The sequence below is a fragment of the Chrysemys picta genome, chromosome 5 (assembly GCF_011386835.1).
Source record: "Chrysemys picta bellii isolate R12L10 chromosome 5, ASM1138683v2, whole genome shotgun sequence".
NCBI classification, from domain to species: domain Eukaryota; kingdom Metazoa; phylum Chordata; order Testudines; family Emydidae; genus Chrysemys; species Chrysemys picta.
In genome coordinates this window covers 138,336,402-138,358,983 of record NC_088795.1, presented here as the reverse complement: position 1 = coordinate 138,358,983, position 22,582 = coordinate 138,336,402, and the positions used below count along the sequence as shown (strand labels likewise).

Sequence of the window (22,582 nt, the reverse complement as noted above, 5' to 3'; positions counted from 1 at the left end):
GGGAAAGTTTGGACCCAAATCAACCTGATCTGGGGCCCTGGAAGAGGCTGGTTGGTTTCCGCTGCTGACTCACCCCGAACTTCTGCTGAGATTGCTCCGTAACATCAACCTAGAGCGGGCAATGGCTCTGTGGGCAGGGACGGTCTTTTCCCCACCTAGAGTTTGTACCATGCCTACCGCAGTGGGGTCCTGGGTCATGTCCAAAACTCCTAGGCACTACGTTAATACAAATCGTAAATAAAACAGCAGCAGCAGGGAACTGGAACTAGGGAACGAGTGGCCCAGCAGGAAAACCCTATGGGAAACGTTAGGCTGAGGTTTATCATAGAATCATATATCAGAGGGGTAGCCGTGTTAGTCGGAATCTGTAAAAAAGCAACAGAGGGTCCTGTGGCACCGTTGAAACTAACAGAAGTATTGGGAGCATAAGCTTTAAGAAGTGAGGTTCTTACCCACGAAAGCTTATGCTCCCAATACTTCTGTTAGTCTCAACGGTGCCACAGGACCCTCTGTTGCTTTTCATAGAATCATAGAATATCAGGGTTGGAAGGGACCTCAGGAGGTCATCTAGTCCAACCCCCTGCTCAAAGCAGGACCAATCCCCAACTAAATCATCCCAGCCAGGACTTTGGCAAGCCGGGCTTTAAAAACCTCTAAGGAAGGAGATTCCACCACCTCCTTAGGTAACGCATTCCAGTGCTTCACCACCCTCCTAATGAAATAGTTTTTCCTAATATCCAACCTAGATCTCCCACACTGCAACTTGAGACCATTGCTCCTTGTTCTGTCATCTGCCACCACTAAGAACAGCCGAGCTCCATCCTCTTTGGAACCCCCCTTCAGGTACTTGAAAGCAGCTATCAAATCCCCCCTCACTCTTCTCTTCTGCAGACTAAACAATCCCAGTTCCCTCAGCCTCTCCTCATTAGTCATTTATGTTGCATTACTGTTTATAAGCTGCCACACAACTCAAGCAGGGGGGTAAGCCGGGACACAGTGCAGAGTCCATGGGGTCTGTGGAGGAGAGAGTGAGGCCCACACCCAGGACCGGCTCTAGGCACCAGCAAAACAAGCTGGTGCTTGGGGCGGCACATTTTTAGGGGCGGCATGGCTGGCGCCAGAATGCCGCCCCTAAAAATGTGCCCCGGCCGCCCTAGCTCACCGCCACAGCGCGCGAAACAGCTGATTCAGTTCCACTCCCTGGTTCACGAAACAGCTGATTCGCGCGCCGCTGCTCGCCCTCCCTCCCAGGCTCTCAAACCTGGGAGGGAGGGGGAGATCCCTAGCGGCCGCGGCGCGGGAAACAGCTGATTCGCGCGCCGCTGCTCACCCTCCCTCCCTCCCTCCTAGGCTTGAGAGCCTGGGGGTAGGAGGCAGGACTGGGGATTTGGGGAAGGGGCGGAGTTGAGGCGGGGCCGTGGGTGGGGTAATAAAAAACGAGGGGGGGGGGGCGGCCAAAATTGTTTTTGCTTGTGGCGGCAAAAATCCTAGAGCCGACCCTGCTCACACCATTTATATGTCCCTTTGAATCCTCCCCTGCTGGAGTGGAAACCTAGACCCAACAGGAGGGGATAGTGCAGGAGAACAGGAGATGAGCCTGACTGAAACAAGGGGGCTTGCCCCTAAGAGCTGGAGGGCTTGGGGCCAGCCAAGCCTGACTACCCTGTGCTGCGCTAACACCATGATGAAGGATTCCCCCGACGAAGGGCAGCAGAAAGCTGCAGAAGGGGGGAGATGCCTAGGAGTGAGCAGGCTCTAGGACTGAGACTCCAGCCAGGCAGGACCTGAGTGGGGCAGGCCAAAGCCAGAAAAGGCCCCTGGAAGGAGGGAAAGAAACCTTTGTTTTGTGTGGACTCGTGGCTGGACTTTGTTTTGGGATTTTCTCTATTTGGCGTTGGTATTTCTGACTACAAAAAGCCTGGGTGAAGTTTTATTTGAGCAGTGGGGAAACCGAGGCAGGCTGCCAGTAGCACGACCGTCAGACATCGGGGGTGCTTTGGAGGCGGCTGACTCTGTTATGTAGACTATAAATGCAAAGTGAAACAGACCGATCCTGCTTCATTGTTCAAACTGAAAGACATGCAAAAGACAAACAGACCAGATGGTGAAAAGCCCATGAGGTTTGTACGACTGCACTGTCGCCGGGGAAGGGGATGTGAGTAACACGGGCAGGGAATGGGTTAAGTATCAAGTTTTTAACCTGAACTGCGCCCCTTGATGCTGCATTTCCATCCAACATGCCTCCTTTGTCACCGAAAGGGGGACACTGGGGGGGACAGCGAGCAGCAAAATTCAGCGGGTGATTAAATCTTTGCATGGACAACGTAGTCTATCCGGTTACAGCTTTATTTCCTTCTTCTTAAACATGCTGGACAAAAGGAGGAATCTGATTGGCCAAAAGTGCGTGGATGATTGACCAGGAATAATAACCACTCCTGGTTGAGCGTGGCTCTTGGCAGGCGCTTTGCCAGAATGAAAGGAAAAGGTCGGGCAGCAGGACCCCTTGGCGAGACAGTTCCCAAGTGACAACCCGCCTTCTCGAGTGCTCAGTGCAAGTGGATGGACCTGCTGGGACACCACAGCTTTTCACGGCTACCCTCTCTCACTAGCATTCCCCGAACATGGATCTGGGCCCGCACAGCTTGGGAGCGATGGATTCAGGGCGAAACCACCACTTAAGAAAAGCAACTCCGCGCATGCACAGTATCAGCTCATACAGTGAGCCCGCAGCCTCTCCAGTTCTTGAGGCTTCTCTGGTTCCATGCCACCAGTGGATAAGCCAGTAGGCTCTGCTGAACGCTACGGACTACAGGCCAAAATCATCCGACCTGCTGCCACTTCAGTGGGGTTGCAGCTGCTGAAATCCTGCCTGAATTTAGCCCTCTGTACCTCAGGGCCAGGAGACAGCCCTCCTCAGCCAGCCAAGGGAACTCATCGCATTGTCTTAACAGAGCCAAACATTTTGGAGTGAAAGAACCTTAAAAACGAAGGTTGGCTTGTGTTGCCACCTCCTCTCCATCTCCCACTCCACAGAGCTCATTCCCATTGGCCCAAAACGATATGGTACTCAGGCTAAACCTCAATGTACCATTTCATAATCACTAACCAACCAACCATCATTAAAAAGATAACGCCGCTTAAATTTGGCAAATGGCCTTAAAAAACAAACAAAAAAACCCAACCGCCGCCAAATGCATAGCCTCAGAAAAAAATAGCCGCCCCAGACCTGAAGAATGGGGCAGAGGTGGGTCTGACATAGCTCTGAGGTGAATAGTAGCTATACGTTATTCTCTCTAAGACAAAAACAAGCCTTCAGATTTTTTTTTAGTAAGTACGGACCAAGATCTATGGGAAGCCGAAACGACAGAGCTAATGGCCGTAGTAAAGGTACCCCGGAAATGAGAAATGGAAGAAAGTCACCCCAGAATCTCACAGGTCTACTGTCCGTAAAGTGCTGCTTTACATGTAAATACAGTGTATTGTCAACTGATGCTCTACCGTCAGATCTCCGGCTCCTAGCTTTGGAAGGAAATTTAAAACTATATTTGGATGGAAGAAAGGCAAATGCACCACCCAGTACAGACACCATCTACCAGGGATGGAGAGGGCTGCTCTTTTCCTGAGGGTCTCTATTTTGACTGCTTTGCCCAGGGCTCCTGCATGTTAAAATGAAGAGCACAGTGGGAGCTCGTCTGCAAGAGCTTCGTTAGGAGGGCGCTCCGAGGAGATGGAGAAAGAGACCGGCTGGCTCTGGTCACAGGCTATATGCTTTAACCAGACTTGATCCATCCAATGGACACACCTGCCCGGCACTTCTCCACAACAGTGGCTTGGAAGTGCATAGAGTAACTGATCAAGCTGATCTCCAGCTCAGTGGCTGGGGTGGGAATAGAGTTTAAGGCTAGCTGGAGCCATTAGCCATTAGTATAACACAGACCAGAGGATTCCACCCAGTTACCCCTGTTTTAGCCAGGCACAAGTTATTGGGCTCAGCACCTCTCTTCCAGAAAACCGTCTAGGCTTGATTTGAAGACCTCAAGAGATGGAGAATCTCAATCTGTTCCAATGGCTGATCCCCCTCATAGAATCATAGGGTTGGAAGAGGACCTCAGGAGGTCATCTAGTCCAACCCCCTGCTCAAAGCAGGACCATGCCCAACTAAATCATCCCAGCCAGGGCTTTGTCAAGCTGGGCCTTAAAAACCTCTAAGGAAGGAGATTCTACCACCTCCCTAGGTAACCCATTCCAGTGCTTCACCACCCTCCTAGTGAAACAGGTTTTCCTAATATCCAACCTAGACCTCCCCCACTGCAACTTGAGACCATTACTCCTTGTTCTGTCATCTGCCACCACTGAGAACAGCTGAGCTCCATCCTCTTTGGAACCCCCTTTCAGGTAGTTGAAGGCTGCTATCAAATCCCCCCTCACTCTTCTCTTCTGCAGACTAAACAATCCCAGTTCCCTCAGCCTCTCCTCATAAGTCATGTGCTCCAGCCTCCCAGTTCCTAAGCCCCTCCCTGTTCAGAACGTGTGCCTTGTAGCTAATTTGATTTGTCTGGTTTTATTTCCAGCCACGGTTCGTGTTATGCCTTTCTTGGCTAGACTGAAGGGCCCTTTAGCCTATGATGTGCTTTTCGCATTCATTCCCGCCCCCCCTATTTGCAGGCTCTTGTACATTAAGACGTCTGTGCAATTGAAGTTATTCCCCAAACTCATTTACTCATCAAGGGAAAAAAAATCTGATTGCTTTTCTATTGTCTAACATAATTAGGGAGCACTGCCGGTCTAACGCCAGCGTTTGAGCAATACAAAGCAGTGCCCGAGTTTGATGTTACATAACGCTACACAAAACAGAAGACACAGAGCTAGCTACTGGCAGCAGAATTGGGAACTTCAAGAAGCTGTTTAACCCCTTTGCAGAACTGGTTGGTTTTTTTTGGGGGGGGGGGATTTCAAGGGAGCGCTATGGCACAGGATGGGGAGGGTTTCTGGCAGTTAGGATAGGGGATAGCTCAAGGTTGTAACCTAATCATTGTAACGATAATTTGCAGGTATAGCACTTTTCATCCGTAGATCTCAAAGTGTCATTATCCCCCATTTATGAATGGGGAAACTGAGGCACGGTTTCTTGTATGGCAGTGAAATGCGGGCACTGAGGAAAGCTGAAGATTGGCAGATTGGCGATTCTCATCAGCTGCTCCATGTCAAATCGACACGATCAGCAACCCAGCAACTGCCTCCATCAGCACTGGGTCAGGTTCAGCGGCTTTCTTGGTACAGACATACTATTAGGAAGGAAGACCAATGAATTACGAAATGTGCATGCCAAGGAATGTTGCTTCCTGTCTGGTGGCCATGTGGAGGACCCCAAAAGCTTCAATGGCACGATAAGATTGCCAGTGATGGACACAGACTGAATATCCACCCAGACCACCTTGAGGACTTAGCCAGAGATTGATGCTTGGATCTGCACAGAGATGACCTTCCTTTGGGATCCACCTTGATGATGAAACTGAAGCTCAGAACAGGTCTGCGACTTGTCCAAAGTCCACAGCAGAGCAGGGGACTAGAACCACTGCCCTGGGATTCCTGGTCCTGCATGCCCACGGGGCCGCATTGCCTCCTTGAGCAAATCCCAACTCCCCTTCGCTACCTGTACCTGGAACCCTTCCTGGATCCCCGCACTGCACAGCTTAGAGATACAAGGGTTAGCAGACAGCGTGCGTCTTGCTGAAGAAAAGGTCGCTCCCTCTTTGGAGAATGTCATGGCGGGTTTGCTTGCGGCATTAACAGGACTCAGCCTCCCAGCTGTTGAGCTCTATAAACAGGCCCAGATCAAAACAGGAGACAAAATCTCTGACGAAGCAGCGACGCGTTTCGGTGTGATCCGTGGGGTGCTGACTGTTCTCTCTGCAGCCAGGCGCTGAGCCCGTGAGTATAAGCGAGCCACCTGCCTCGGCGTATTGTGCGGATCTCCTGGGGACATTCCCCCAAGGCAGGAGGTGGGTGCAGAGCCCAGGAGGGGAGGAATGATAGGGCTGAGTTCAGATGCTCACTCAAGCACCCGTTCCATTCTGGAGTAGACCAGACTGCATGGAGAGCAGTTGCACGGCCTGAATGGCCAATCCTTTCCATGAGAAATATGAAACAGATACAGAGCCGGGCCCAAGCTGCCCTTTGAGCTCAGATAGGAACTCCTCAAGCGTGCAGGCGGTTTGGATCGGGTGTCCTAGCTCAGTCTAGACGTGGGTCCTTGTGTTGGCCCGCGCCAGCGTTCGGGTGTGTTTGCATCTGGCATTTTGGTCAGGCCCAGCTCCACACACAAGCAACCACTGACACCTCATTAGGCACTGGTGGCCCCCTGACTCCCAGAGCCGTCCGTTCCCACGGCAGCCAGACTCTGAATGCACCTGTGTTCACTGGGATGCTCAGTTTCTGTGGCCTCCTCACCTGCAGCAGGGATCTGAGGAGAGATTTACCTTCTCTCCCGTCTTACCACCTCTCATGAACTGCCCCGGAAGGAACTGACCAGCTCATCCTCTTAACGAAGGTGGAAACGTGACTGTTGCTCTAAGCCCACAGCAGATCTGACAACGTGCAATAGCTGATCTTCTTGCTGATGAGATCTCAAACGCTACATGTTTCCACGAGAGCATCCCGGGTCTCAGCATTACTCCGAAAATCCAGCCTGCTTCCCCCAGAAAAAAGAGCGCATCTACCCCACCCGTTAGCAAAAGCGACCCGTTTCCCTCGGCTTTCCCCGCAACAGCCCTCCTGTGGCTGGAGGTTTGCTCAGTTTTTATTTAATCATCAGCGGGGTAGCCGGGTTGGTCTGTATCCACAAAAACAACGAGGAGTCCGGTGGCACCTTAAAGACTAACAGATAACAATCTGAGTTACTACAGAGAATTCTTTCCTGGGTGTCTGGCTGGTGAGTCTTGCCCACATGCTCAGGGTTTAGCTGATCGCCAGATTTGGGGTCGGGAAGGAATTTTCCACCAGGGCAGATTGGCAGAGGCCCTGGGGGGTTTTCGCCTTCCTCTGCAGCGTGGGGCACGGGTCACTTGCTGGAAGATTCTCTGCACCTTGAAGTCTTTAAACCATCATTTGAGGGCTTCAATGGCTCAGACACAGGTTTGATACAGGAGTGGGCGGGTGAGATTCTGTGGCCTACGTTGTGCAGGAGATCAGACTAGATGATCATAATGGTCCCTTCTGACCTTAACGTCTATGATTGTTTTTATTTAATGTATAGCTTTGCCTGCGACATTGTTCTATTTGGTGGGTGTATCTGGAATTACAGATGGAGAGGAAGAGATGAAGCGGAGTTCTGGGGGGGAAAGGCTCTGAAATTTGACCACAGGGCAGCAGCAAACAACAGAAAGGCAAAGAGATGGCTAGGAGATCAAAGGGGAAAGGAGTCAGATTTTGCAACAGAAGTTGTTCGGAATCAGTTATTAGCAAGGGACTAAGAGAAGAGCATGACATTTAAGAGAGATATTGCCAAGAGCTAAAGAGAAACCAGGGTGGGAATAAAAGAAATAGAAAATTAGCAGGCCTCTGAATCAATCAAATTCGCCTAATTTGGAGTCTTTCAGGCACTGAAACCATCTCGTGACTCAGGTCTGAGTTGGCCGTAAACAGCCATCGCTTCCGGATAAGAGAACAGCAACAGTGAGAGACACATATTCCTCCAGGGTACCTGGGGGGGAGCGCTCCAGCAAGAATCCAGAAATGAGAGAAACCTGCAGGCTTCCCGGTGCTGCCTTCCGTCCCCCCGTCCCTTGCAGTGTTTGGGGGGCAGGGAGAAGAGAGGAAGGCAGCTGCAAATCTGAGTTTCATTGTTCCAGTTTAGGGCAATTGACAAGGGTCTGTGTACTGCTTAAAACAAGTCTGCCTGCCCCAGTCCTTTAGCGGATTGGCCTGCTCGCTTCATTGTTCCTAGTCCTTAGCCTCCCTGTATTTCCCAGTCTCCAAGGGGGCTTTCTGCAGGGGCGTTTTTTAGGGCTGGATTGCCAAAAATCATAAATTTCATGATTTCAGTTATTTAAACCTGAAATGTCCCAGTGTTGGAACTGTAGGGGTTCTGACCCAAAAGGAAGTAGTGGTGGTGGTGGTGGGAGGGTTGCAAAATTATTGTAGGGGGGTCATGGTATTGCCACTCTTACTTCTGCTGGTGGTGGTGCTGCCCTCAGAACTGGGCGGCCGCAGAGCGGCGGCTGCTGGCCAGGAGTCCAGCTCTGAAGGCAGCGCCGCCACCAGCAGCAGCGCAGAAGTAAGGGTGGCCTGGGATGGTATTGCGCCGCTGCTGGTGCCAGCAGCCACCGCTCTCCGGCCACCCAGATCTGAAGGCAGTGCAGAAGTAAGGGTGGCAATACCACAATTCCCTGCCGGTGACTTCCTTTTGGATCAGGACCCCCAGCTTGAGAAACGCTGCTCTCCTCTGTGAAATCTGTAGAGTATAGGGTAAAAGTACACAAAAGACCAGATTTCATGGGGGAGACTAGATTTCACGGTCCACACACACACACACACACACACACACTCTCTCTCTCTCTCTCTCTCTCTCTCTCTCTCACTCTGACCCACCTGGCAGTCCGAGCACTTTGCTACACAAGCTTGGCTAGGACTCAGACCCACAGAGTTAGGCCATGTCTACACTAGCGAGCTTCCCAGTGGCAGGGCTGTACAGATGCAGCTGCGCCACTGTAAGAATGGCCATACTGGGTCAGACCCAAGGTCCATCTAGCCCAGTATCCTGTCTTCCGACAGCGGCCAATGCCAGGTGCCCCAGAGGGAATGAACAGAACAGGGAATCATCAAGTGATCCATCCCCTGTCGCCCATTCCCAGCTTCTGGCAAACAGAGGTTGGGATGCCATCCCTGCCCATCCTGGCTGATAGCCACTGATGGACCTGTCCTCCATGAACTTATCTAGTTCTTTTTTGAACCCTGTTATAGTCTTGGCCTTTACAACATCCTCTGGCAAAGAGTTCCACAGGTTGACTGTGCGTTGTTTGAAGAAATACTTCCTTTTGTTTGTTTTAAGCCTGCTGCCTATTAATTTTACTGGGCGACCCCTAGTTCTTGTGTTGTGAGAAGGAGTAAATAGCACTCCCTTATTTACTTTCTCCACACCACTCATGATTTTATAGACCTCTATCATATCCCCCCTTAGTCATCTCTTTTCTAAGCTGAAAAGTCCCAGTCTTATTAATCTCTCTTCACATGGAAGCTGTTCCATACCCCTGATCATTTTTGTTGCCCTTCTCTGTACCTTTTCCAATTCCAATATATCTTTTTTGAGATGGGGCGACCACATCTGCAGGCACTGAAAACCACGTTCCTTGCAGGTTCCCCCGGCTTCTCCACCTTTCATCCCAACTGTGTCCCCTCCATTGAGGGAGCAGGGTGGCCACATGTTTAGGGAGAAAAACATAACGAGCTGGAGTAGCAGGAGACAACTGGTCTTGTATGTTTGCTGCCTTCCTGTAAGTGAAGACTTGATGTAAGAAGCCAGGTCCTGCCACCTGTGAAATAGGCCCCACCCCTGTAAATAAGACCCCGCCCCTCATTACAAATAGTCCATTGCGTGAGGAACCGCAGGGATCCCAGACAAACACAAATCCTCCCTTGGACTATGCAGCCAGAAGAGACCCCCTGCAGCAGGATTGTTGACAGCTCAGGAATAATGTCGCACCACGTGGCTTAAAGCTACCTCGTGTCACGAGTGTCTGGGCCTCCACTCCTGGCCCTGCAAAGCCCGAGAGGCAAAGAAGGTGCCTGCCCCACAATCAAGGGGGGGTTGTTTAGTTTTAGCATCATAGAGCAGGTCTCTCCTGCCCTCACCAGGCGCCTTTCCCACGTTCCTCAGAGTCTGTGGCACCAGCTGGCAGGCTGGGGGCAAAGCGCCCTCTCCTCCCCCAGTCACAGGAGGGGAGGATTTGCAGTTGGGGGCTGGTACAATGCCTGCTCTGGGAAATGATGGTGGGCGAAAAGCCCTGACTGACCATAAACAACTAGTAGCGGGAATCGAGAGCGTTCACACAAAGGGGTCTGACTGGCCCGGAGCCCAATCCCATAACTAGACCCCTGTGCACCGCAGGTGGGGAGGGCAGCGCCCAGTTACTCTTCCCTCGCGGCGCGTCTAACCCCGAGCGCACGGAGTCGGTCTGGAGAGTCACAGCCCCCAGCACACCTCTCCCCTTGTTGCTCAATCCAGCAACTATGTACCACTCTCCGCCCCCTCTGCTCCCACCCGTGGGCTTGTCTACATAGGGAAGCTGGGGTGTGAATTCAGTCGGTTTGCATCAGCCCACAAGATCTGGGGTGGACAGGGACAGTTCCGCTGCACACAAGTCCAGGGTTCCCTGGCCCTTTTCACGCTACACATGTATCCTGTGGAGCAACGGGCCCGAGAACTGGACTTTCCCAGAAAAGTCCCTTCAGCCACAAGGGAATTTACAGTGCCAGGCCCAATGTGGTGCCCACATCTTTACAATCCAGCAGCCCTTAGTCCTTGTAGCCAATAGGGCTTTGGTCTGAGGAAGGACTGCAGGGTAGGGGCTCAGACACCCAAGTGCAAGTTGCTGGGGAATGACGCTTCTGGGACAAGCACTAGCTAACACTAAAGACACAGAGCTGATTTACCAGTTGCTTCCAATCGCACCGTACAGAGAACAGTTCCACATTATCCATCAACGTCTCGGGATGCAACCGTCCACAAATGACGTCTGCATGGCGGAGGCACGGTAGCTGCCACACTGGCATGTCATTATGCCGGCTACGTGCCGGGAGGCACAATTGCCAAGGAAAGGCACAGGAGAGGAGCCCCTTTACTGTCTCGCTACCGAGCCAGCAGATGGGTGAGCAACAGGATATTTGAAATGGGGAAAAACTGATCAGTGACTGTGACCATTGACTTTACCAACCCTGCCAATGAAGACCAGGCACACCCCATGACTTCACTACACCCTATGTAGTTAGCATGCCATTAAACACACGGACTGCCATGTTGGCACAGAACGCTGCTCTGCCTAGCCCAATACCCTGTTTCTGACATTAATAAACCTACACCTAACACTTCCGAGGAGGAGGGGACTTCCCAGCCCTTGGCCTGCCCCAAACACCCCTGTCCGTTTGTGCAATGCCACCCTAGGGCAGGGGGGAAGTGGATTTCTTCCAGACCCCAGCGGGGGAGTCGGCTTATTTCCCAAAGTAGCCCTTTGTTTGTGAAGATCCCCATGGTGGAGCCGTCCAAAGCTCTCAGAGCTGCAGAGTGCATGGCGAAGGGCATGCCATGATGTGGTTAGCAAATGATCCTGTAAACCATGGGAAAAAGAGAGGTAAAGAAAAAGGGGAATACGGTTAAACCTGGAGTTGCTTTCCCCTCTGAGTATCAGGCCACTGACGCAGCTGCCTAAAGCCATGAGTAAAGCTAAGTCTGCGTGTAAGGCCTGGTCTACACTAGGGGTGGGGGATTGATCTAAGCTACGCAACTTCAGCTATGAGAATAGCGTAGCTGAAGTTGACGTATCTTAGGCTAGGTCTACGCTACCCGCCTGAATCGGCGGGTAGAAATCGATCTCTCGGGGATCGAACTATCGCGTCTCGTCGGGACACGACAATCGATCCTCGAATCGACGCGCTTACTCCACCAGCAGAGGTGGGAGTAAGCGCTGTCGATGGGGCGCCACGGAGGTCGATTTTGCCACCGTCCTCACAGCAGGGTAAGTCGGCTCTGATACGTCGAATTCAGCTACGCTACTCGCGTAGCTGAATTTGCGTATCTTAAATCGACCCCCCCTCCCCCCGTAGTGAATACCTGCCCTTAGATCGACTTAGAATCACTTACTTCGCGTCCTCGCGGCGCGGGATCGACGGCCGCGGCTCCCCCGTCGACTTTGCTTCCGCCGCTCCCCAAGCTGGAGTTCAGCAGTCGACGGGAGAGCAATCGGGGATCGATTGATTGCGTCTGCACTACACGCGATAAATCGATCCCCGATAGATCGATTGCTACCCGCCGATCCGGCGGGGAGTGTAGACGTACCCTGAGTCTTTGCAAGATCAGGGCCTAACTCTGGATTTAGCAGCCTAGACCTTAGGTATCCTATTTTTGGCCTAAATGTTCAGAACCAAGGAACAGCTCGTCAGCGCTTGTTTTCCCTGCCCTTGCAAATTCAGTTCCGCAGTTCACATCCAAACTGCAATGGGATCTCTTTGCAGGTTTAGGGCACTCAGCTTCGGGGTTCCAAACTAGGCCCCCCTCTAACAATGGAACGGCAGAGTCGTCCTGCCATGTCCCATTCTCTGCCCGTCTCTCTGCCTCTGCAGCAGGGAGTCCCTCAGGCTAACTACACAAACCGTTAGAAAAAAAAAATGGTCTCTCTTTGAAGTATTTGTACCATGCAACTCAGCACATGATCAGTAATGTTCCTTAGCTCCTGGCTAAAATGCTTTTCGACTTCAAAGCACTGCAGGCATTACTGGAGCTGAGCAGAAGTTATATAAACGGTGTGGCTTACGTTTCATTTTCTATGCCCAAAAGATTGGCTCGTTTTGGGGTGTGTGCGTGCACACATGTGGTTTTTTTATTAAAGGATTGCCACAGAACACGAAGGCACAAGTCCGAAGAAGGACTCGAGCCCATGACCTGTTTGTTTTCTAGGTGGGGGAAGATGGCACAGCGAAGTAACAAATTCAAACCACATTACACGGCCATGATTCACAAAAGCCAAGTGAGGGGTGGAAGGGATGTGTGTCACACACAGATGAACCACACGCCACTGCACCGTGATCCACAAGCAGAAAATACTATAAAAAAAGTCTGGCTTTTCAAAACCAGTAAATAACATTTTCAAAGAATTTTCGGCTCCCCTCCTCCCCCCACTCCACCCAACCCAGGAAAGAAATTTGCCACAGAACATACCTAACTCTCCCGATGTCAGATGGGCAGGCTTCCCATGTGCTATTGGAAACAGCTTGAATAGTATTGGAGGCAGAAAAATAATTGTGCTAGCAGCAAGAATCTTCAGTCTTCAGACGTGACTCTCAGATATGATCGTCTTTAAGCATAGAGTATAAACATGCTGAGTATATAATTTTCCTTTAAAGTCTTTTTTGTTTTGTTTACAGAAATAAATACTTACTTTGCTTCTTTTAAGATCATTCCATAGTCTCTGCACAATGTCAGAAGGTGACATCTCAGTTTACAGGACTTGTAGCCACTAGTCTGACTTATGTTAAAAGGTAGCAAAATGTGGCTTTTCGGAGGCTGTGTTGTTTTCCTTTCCCCTGTATTGTAGCTTCTCTCTTTTTGCTGGTTGTGGCATCCTTTCCCCCCCTCTGCCTGTGGATTTGCTTAAAAGTCCTCGCTCATTTCCCCATATTCCTTCCCATGCAGCGAGGGCAGTAAAACTACAGAATTCAACAATAGGGTCAATTGTTATTTTTCAAGAGGTCCAAGGTGACTACAAATCCCAGCATGCAATGGTTCCCACTTGATGCGGCTAAGGGGCAGGATGGTGCACTGCATGCTGGGACTGGTAATCTCCTCTTATCGCCTCTCTGGCTCCATTTTATGCACATTATGTGCAACTCCCATACACCTGGAAAGCTACCATCAGCTTGCGAAGTTTGGGTGTCCCTGATCTAGAGTTGCGTGTTACAAAAGCAAACCCTAACTAACTCACCCTGCTTTCAGAGGAGACAAATTAAATCCAGCAGTGGACTCGAGCCCCCTAATGATGGGATCTGGATTTCAAACACCCTTAGTTAATGGGCGCTTCGATCGGGGAGTTCGGTTCAGCCCGTGACGAAGGGAGAGCCTCTTTGCAAAATTCAGAGCTGGATTTTGAAAGCCTGCCCCTGAAGCGCAGGGGGTTTGTGTTGGAGTTACCACGGGCGAGGTGGTTTGGGTTGGTCTTGGATTAACTCCTACATTCCTCCCTCCCCACACAATTTTCTTCAGACTTGGGAACTTCTGAGATTGGCGCTCTCATGACACATCAGCGTGTAGGAGGCTGTCCTGGATCCCACCCACTGCAAGAGGGCCAGCTTGTCCTGCTGGTTCAGAAGGCCTCCGACCATCGCTTCGTTCCTATGAAGGGGAACCAGAGAAGGTGCCACACCTATTGGTCACCTGACGAAGGACAGATGGAGGAGGAAGGTGCCTCTGATGTTTGGAACCGCCACCGCACCCCCGTCATCCTGAAAGAGACCCAACTTCAGGCGAGTCACACTGTGTGGCTGATGGCTTCTTGATACTGGCAGCCCAGAGTGGACGACGAGTGCCACCTCCACCACCCAGATCAGCTAGGTTTCTCTGCCTCTGGCAGGCAGGACAGGAGAAGAGCACCGGGGGCACGGCACAGTGCTTTCACCACTGGCTAGCACACCCTCTCTCGCTGGGGCAAGGAAGCAGGCTTCTCGATCACTGCTCAAGCGTTGATTGCAGTTGAGGGGGGGGGTTGTTGCTTTTTAAAGATCAGAGCTGTTGCATCGCCCCAGTGATGGCAGCGCTCCTACAGGTGTCACCCTGTGGCATGGAAACCTGTTGGCTGCTTCTCTCTGGAGGTGGAGGGTAAAGAGACATAGACCCTCAAGAAGCCATTTCCTTTGGAAGGAGCGAGTTCTCCTGTCCGGTAATAAGATCAACTTTTGCAAAAAGAACAAGTTTGGTACAAACTGGTGCCCATGTGTAACGACTACATCATGGGTTGCCATCACTGATCAAGGCAGGGGGCTTTGTTACCTACAGAACTGTAGATCTTTGGAGATCGGAATTTCAGCCACTTAGAGCTGGTTGGGGAGAGACGCACCATGGCAGACGTCTGTCTGTATTCCGAACAGCAACGCTGACTCTTCTCCCAGGCACTATTCCATCTCTGTGCCAACTGCGGGCAATTTACCCCAGAATGAGCTGCCTTGCGGAAGATGGAGGCCTTCCCCTGGGGATGAGCCAGGGAATGCTTGTGGTGCTTGTGACGGCACAGCTGATGCCACAGGATTCCCCTGATGAGATGGTTTATTGCCTTTGCAGGAAGGGAATTTGGCTTCCTCACTGGGTGAAGAGGAGACGAGGCTGGATTGGTGTCCTAGGCGGAGGAGTTAGCTCCGTGTCGCCAGCTAGCTTCCCAAAGCGCCCCAAGGGTCACGAGAAGGAGGAGCTTTGTATTTTGTGGCTGCGGTGGTTGTGCTGTTGCGGTTGCTGGCTTGAGGGAGGCACTTACCCACGTTGGGTAAATTAAAAAAAGAGTGTAAAATATACAGTAATGCTGGGCCTTGGTTCACCTGGTGGCACTGCCCCTGCCCCCCTAAAATGGAGCTCGGATGGGAGCTGGGATTCAGTCGAGCCACACATCAAGAAAGGCTGTGCAGGGAGCGCCGACCTCCCCAGTGCTGTTTACCGATCCCAACGGCGAGACCGTCAACGTATGGCCGGCTCGGGGCCTGGCTTTACCTCATCCACTCAGGTGGCAAGGAGGGGGAAGCTGTGCTTGGTTGGGTCACGTGCCGAGTCACTGAGATCCCCAGCTCCCGCTAAACAAAAGCGGGGCTCAAAGAAAGAAATGTCCCCAACGCAAAGCTCCTTGGCAACAGGGTGTCCGGCCTAGTTCCTCAGGCAGAAAGAGAGTGGCCGGGCCCTCTCCGGCAGGCCGAGAAGCTATCTTTGTAGCACCGTCACGTCCGCGATATGTTACATACCCTGCCCCAGTGAGGGAACGGGTCACTTCCAGTCACTAAGGCCTACACGAGTTGTGTGCGTTGGCTGGCTCTTCTGTGGCTCCGGGTTTCAAACAAAGGGCGGACGGTGGGTTTGGTTTCACTGTCTCTGTTGCTCAGGTGGACGGAGGAGGACACGTGTCGTCGTTCCCTGCAGGGCTAACAGCCTCCTTCCACCTTAATGTGTAAAATCTTTGAGAAGCCGGGTCTTTTCCTCAGGGCCTGGAAGAGAAGGGCGGGAGGGTTAAATGCACGGACAGCAGAGCGTAGGCATGCATTTGGCTAATACTAATGCAGAGCCAATTAATTGTATGGTGCTCTTCACCTGTAGCTCTCAAAGCACTACAAAGGAAGGGGAGTATCGGGCCAAATTCAGAGCGGGGGTAACTCCACTCACCCCAATGCAGCCGATACCAGCTCAGAATTTGGCCCCATGGACTTTACTATGTAAGAAATAGATTTTCAATGGAAAGAGAATGAACTTAGACCCAATTTTCCCTCTGCAGCGTGAAGGAACCTCATCCTACCCACAACCTCTTCCATTGCACTGGGCTCCGGGCCCTGGGTGGCAGTGATAAGGACTGGACCCAAGTTGTAGCATCTCCGTTGACTTCCCCGGTGGAATGTTCAGCGTGACCATTTGTTTGGAATTGTTACTCTTTGGTATTTGCCTCTGTAGCTCATTAGCACTAGAATGTAAATCTCCAGACTCCCCAAGGAGAAAGAGAGAATGAAAAAAGAACCTAGAGAGAGAAAGACAAAGAGAAAACTCCCCCGAGAACACAGTGCGGGAGCCCACCTCTTTCACCACGGGGTATGAATAATTCCCCTTGATTTACACAGATCAACTAGACCCCTGCGGTACCAGAGCTGAAAGGTGAAACACCTGCACTTCCAAATAAATCTTACCAGGAGAAGATCCTATCGAGCTCTGGTGGCTTGCACAGGAGCGACCATCAAGCCCTGCCCTGCAATCAAATAGTCTTCCCAAAGATCAGCCAGGGGCTGAAAGGTGGAAGGAAATCCACCTCACCAGCCCTCCTCACCAGCCCTTGCGTTGGATCTCATCTCGGGGCAAGCACAAAGGCCGGGGAACAAGCCTGGCCCAGCAGAACATTACCTGCCCCTCACGTGCAATAAGCCAAGCCAAGAACGGGCCCAGAGTGACTCACTTCTATGTTCTGCATGCTCAGATCCACAAGCACTAGCAAGTGCAGAGGGAAGAACGGGGCCCGTCCATTACACATTTCTTAACCTTGTTGCTAATAAGGCCTTAGATCGCTGCCGCTGAAATCACTCAGGAAGTAAACAGCCCGGCTCTCAGTTATATTTGCTTCCCCGTATGCTCCTAAGGCAGAGCAGAGGGGGTGGAAATGCCCCCTGAGTATCGCCCTGTGCAGGAGTCTCCCCAACAGGTGCACAGCTGTCAGAAGGGCTCTCTGCTGGCCGTGTGCCCAGCCCCTGGTGCACTGTGGCCAGCAAGTTGGGGCCATTCTGTGCTTCCCACTGCCGGGCGGGGGCCTTGGGAATCGGAGCAGCCCTGAGGCCTCTGTCCATGTCCTCAGTCTATCGACTTTGACTGAGCACAGGAGTCCGTGCTCAGAGCCGCCCAGGGACCGTGCCTGGCTCCCTTTACCTGGAGTTTGTTCACCATCTCCTCAAACATCTTCCTGGCTTCGGGGCTGTTCGGCTCCTTGAAGTAGTCCACAATGCCCACCTGCACCACAATGGACTTGAGGTTCCGGCAGACACCTGGGGCGACAGAGAGACGGTCGGGGTGAGTGACATGTGGGGAGCAGTGCTCGGGTGCCGTGCTGATCGCAGGCTGCGATGGTCAGTAGGGCCACAGGGACTTCCGGAGCACAGGCCCTATTCACAGTCAGTGGCACTCGTGCCGTGTCACAAGGGGGACCGAGCCTTTTAAGCAGGAAAGGCCCAGCCCATCTGTGTCTCAATAACAGCCTCTGGATAAGGCCCGATAGAGGGCTGCTGCGCTCTATGAAGAGCCAGAGAGGAACGGGAAAAAGCTGTGGCAGGGTGAAGCTGCAGGTGAGTCTGGGACTTCAAGTCCAGGGAGGGCTGGAAGTGGCTTGGCAAAAGCAGGGAAGAACCAGGTTGAAGCAGGAAGGCTGGGATCCTCTCCCAGGCAAAACACTCCAGGTGGGAAGGCTGGGGACGGGTCGAGGGGAGACGAGGCTCCCTTTCTGGGAGAAGCCCCAGCACTGAGTATTGTTGTGAATTATATATAAAGATATTAGACCCAGGAGGGGAACGTTTTAAAGACTCTGCACTGGTGGAGTTTATTTAAGAAGCTCTGGAGAGGGCAAACGGAGGCAGGGCACCTGCTGAGCAACCGCTGGCCATGAGGGGGTGGTCACGGTGTTACCTGCCTCTAACTGATTCAGAGGCGTTTGAAAACTCCACCCTTGAGGCAGAAAAGGCCCTCTATTGACCTGTTTATCCCAGGCCTCATCCTGCCCCTAGAAGGTTTTCTCCTGCTGTCCACTCCAGTTTGCAATGACTCCAAAAATGGTGGCACCCACCACGACCCCAGCAGACTTTTACACCTCTCACCATTGGGAAGCGTTTCTGGATATTCCACCTACAATTTCATCCCAGGATGCCTCAACCATACTCCCCACCGCACTGAGCCGGCCAAGGCTGGAAGTGACACACCCCACCTGCTTAACACTGCTGGGGATCTGTAGCAATGAAGATCTCTGGTCCTCATGCACGTGCTGAGGACCAGATTGTGACCTCCATTACAACAGGGTAAATCCACGGACAAATTAGTAGAACGACTCCAGATTTCTACTGGTGTAAACGGAAGCAGAATCTGGCCCGTAGTCTAGGACACCAGCAAGGGGCTGAGACTGTCCTCAGTGACTATTTAAACAGGATGGGTTGTTTTGCCCGTTAGCTGCTCCGACAACAGTCCTGCAGGGGGGGCTATGGCTGGGAGTTAAAGCGAGGCTCTGCAGAGCCGGCGGTCGCTACTCACTGTTGAAGTGCAGCAGGGCTTTGGGGGTGACAGGCGTGGAGGTCAGCACCAGCATCTCCAGGCCCTTCAGGCCCTCCCGACACACCTCTGCCGCCACCTCCTGGTTAATTTCCGTCACGTGGTCGAGTTCCAGCACTTGCAGCCGCATGCAATTACGAGCTGGCGAGACGAAGAATACAGGGTCGGCTCGGTCAGCGCTCCCGGGAGTGGCAGCACTTAGTGGGGAGAAGCAGCCTGGGGGTGTGTGGGTGGGGGGGTCTGGCCTGAAGCTGCCTGAACATTTTGATGTTGGGAACATGAAGGATATGATGGGAAGGGAGGCTGGGCCTGTGTGTTGGCGAATGGGGACCGGAGGTGGGACTAGGGTGACCAGACAGCAAGTGTGAAAAATCGGGACGGGGGTGGGGGGTAATAGGAGCCTATATAAGAAAAAGACCCAAAAATCGGGACTGTCCCTATAAAATTGGGACATCTGGTCACCCTAGGCGGGACCTGTGTGGCGAGGAGGCGGGGCCTATGTAACACTCTCTCAAGACATGGTCCACACTATGAAATGTTTGAGACTCACCCCGCCCCCGAGCTGAATGCAGCGAGTGGAAATTTTTTGGTGCCCAGGGGAATATCAGAGAACTCCCCCAATATGGACACATCACACGACATACATATCAACATTCCCAGCATGGGGCCACACCCCCAGCGGAAGGCGTCCTGTGCCCGTATCACATTCTACCTCCACTTCGCAGCAAGAGAGCGTCGATTTGCATTTACCTAAAGAAGCCAGTCCCTGAATTCCGCAGCCTGCGCCGCCGACGCCCAGCGCTCTTAAATGCGGCCAGCATCGGCCGATCATCTGAAGGCAGCGGTTGCTGAAACGTGTTGGTTGCTGGCTGCAGAGGAAGGTGTGGGGGGGAAAATGAGAAATTGATAAATTATCCCAGTTACCGTAATGTCACTGAAACACAGTCCTCCAGCATTGGGAAGAGAACTCATGACCTTCTGCTTCAAAATGCAGGTTGCTACCCTTAGAGGTAAGGAAGTAACACTAGTCACAGCCTCTAGTAATAGGTCTTATACCCTGTGTGTGTTTGTCACACTAGAAGGCAATGCATTTTCAGAGGGCTTGGTGTTCCTTCCAGCAGAGGTACTGGGTACTTCAGTGACCCATTTCTAAAGTTCTTGTCCACCTGCCCAGCCACTGAAAAAAGTCATTTCCACATATCTTGACCTGGGTGTGCCATAAGTCAGGTAGAGTTAGGGTACGTAATGGTATTGCCTAACATCTACGAGGGCAAACAAAAGGGAAGATTCTCAACTGTACGGAAGAGAGGAGGTGAATAACCTGACCTGATTTCTACCTCCCCTGAACTGTGCTGTTATCTAAGTCATGAACCTATTAGCACTTAGAGTACTTTGTAGAGTGGGGAGACCTCCAGAATCTTAATGCCAGAAGATCACAGGCTTTAAAAGTGAGAGAAATGACAGTCATCTATTAAACAGCGAGACTCAACACCCTTCTATAAACACACAAGCCCTTCGGGGCTGCTATTACATAAGCAGCAACGAGCTCTGGCAGCGGTTTGATGTTCAGGATTCCCATGCCTTTCATCTCGGACGCATCAGGATCCTTGGCAACGTTTGCATCACTGTTAGATGCATCTGCAGATGCCTAAGACTTTTTAGCCTTTATATCTAGAGACGGGGTTGAACTCCCCATCCCAACGTCCTCAGACTTTGGCTCCAGGATTTTGGTTCAGCCCAGAGGGCCCAGCTATGACATTTGGACCTGGAACCCAACTTCTTCCAAGTCCAGGGGTAGAGCGGGGATGGGAAGAGGTGAGGTGGGGGTGGGGCCTTAGGAGAAGGGGTAGAGTGGGGGCAGGGCTTGGGGTTCAGAGGGGCTTGACCACTCCTGGGAAAAATTAGAAGCTGGCTTGGGGGGGTCCACGGAAAATTTTACATCAAAATGGGGGTCCTCAAGTTGAGAACCGCTGCTCTAGACTGTCCCTCCGCAGAGCGGGTGATTCGGTGTTACTCTTACCAAGGGTGCAGCGGCGCCACCTGTAGCGAGATGATGTCCCTGCAGCCTGCTCCCAATGCCCAGATGACTTCATGGCCCACAGGGTCTGTACAGCTCCTGGAACAAGACAAAGAACCTGCTTTAATAGTCCCCAGCAGAGACGCAGCCCAAGAGGTTCTTTGAAATCTTACGGTGCCAAAGGGTGGAATTGCCTAACGTAGCGCTGGCTAATCTCCATAGCCCTTGCATCTGGGAGGGGTTTGTGTCTGGAAATTCAAGCCGGGAGAACAGCAGAAGGTTATTATTAATGCTCCACATTCTTTCTGGGGAAAAAAAACCACCACCATCACCTCTTATTCTTCAAGCCATTTGCAGGAACCAAGTTCTTATCTTTTAATGGAAGAAGATGGGACCATCAGGGTGACCAAAGTAAGTTCCACCTTACATTTGGCCCGTGCACACGTGGCACCACCAGAAGGAAAGAAGAGGAATTTAGCCCTGACTCGAGTGTTTCATAGACTGAGATCCCACATCCAGGCACTGAGCTGGGACAGCGTGGGCAGCCACTGTGCAAATTTCCTCTCCCCGTCCTAGCAATGGGCTTCAATCCCGACCCCTCTTGTGAGCGAGAGGGGAACTGGAGGGTGGGGTTGGGGGGGAGAGTATATCCAAAGGTACAAGGGGGCATCCAGCTCTCATTGGGAGCCAATAGGAGTCGGGCATCTCACTCCTGTTTGTCTCGCCCTCCGAGTCGTACGAACTGTCACAGGTCTAGCCAAGTGCCCCTTCGTGGCTACTCACTCACCAGACTGTAGCTGCTGGATCATGTGTGTTTTAAGCCTTCAGGATCTGAACAGAGTCCAGTCAATGCCCCAGGCTTGGGGTCCCTGGGCATACACTCTGTGTGCAGTTCCTCTCTCCACCACCCGCTCCTGGGAGTTTAGACCTCATTGTCCCCTTGCCCAGCCCCTAGAATCAATGTTAACTCCTCAGACACCCCCCCGTCCCCACACATGAGCTTAAACACCCCCTCAGCCAGAACTCCAGCCAAAGTCAAGGGGCGTGTGCCATGCAATGTGCAGGCACAAGATCCCAAAACACTCTTGCTCTTTACTTAAGCTTGCGAAATATGAAGAGAATCCAGATCGTGTAGAACACACCACACATCCTGCATGCAGCGGCCTCTCTCTAGCTCACCTGTCCTTTGAGAGACTGTCTGTATCCAGGTAGGCAGAGTTCCCCTGACTCATCAGGCTGCTCAGAAACTCCCCTCAGCTTGAGCTGGTGAAAATGGCCAAAGACGAAGATCCTGAATAGATCAGTTCCTTTCCAACTGCCTGCATCTCTCTCTGAGACAGTCTCCCCCTCTGTGACTCCTTTTACAATCTCCTGCTTTCATCACCTTCACTTCAGCCCGAAGACCAACTTGCCTAAACTGGTCTCCCAACTCAGGCATCCTCTTTAGCATAACTATTGTGTGCTTATGACAACTCTCCATTGTCAGCCCTGAACCACTGCCCACTGGCATTTCAGTCCAATATGGAGGTAAAAAGGCAACAGAGAAGGTAACTAGCTCCCACATTCAAAATGAAGTTGGCAGTTTGGTAAAGATGTATAGAGAGTTCATAATCTCACATGTATAATTTATGAATCCTGATTCCCCAAATCCCCATGCAATCCTTGGCTCTTTGAGCCTGCCAGCAAGGGTGTTAATTAGTCCTAATGGTTAATTAGTCCTCTAGAGCGTACTCTAGGGTGACCACTTTCACGTTCCTGGACTACGGGACATTCTGGCACCTGTGGGAACAGTGGGGACCTGCCCCTGCCTGAACGACCTCGTA

The 22,582-nt window shown here is 52.0% G+C and overlaps 1 protein-coding gene across 1 annotated transcript in view; it reads right to left on the bottom strand.

Annotated features, from left to right (window-relative positions):
- Positions 1–481: 481 nt before the first annotated feature.
- FBXO41 (F-box protein 41) overlaps positions 482–22,582 on the bottom strand; it is a 65,121-nt gene continuing 43,020 nt past the window's right edge. Inside the window, exons 9-13 of the mRNA XM_005291469.4 lie at positions 20,763–20,858; positions 19,493–19,611; positions 18,725–18,883; positions 17,360–17,475; positions 482–15,945 (exon numbers count right to left, since the gene is read on the bottom strand). Coding sequence (XP_005291526.2) covers positions 15,883–15,945; positions 17,360–17,475; positions 18,725–18,883; positions 19,493–19,611; positions 20,763–20,858 — 553 coding nt within the window. The 3' untranslated portion in view covers positions 482–15,882. The remainder of the gene's footprint in view (positions 15,946–17,359; positions 17,476–18,724; positions 18,884–19,492; positions 19,612–20,762; positions 20,859–22,582) is intronic.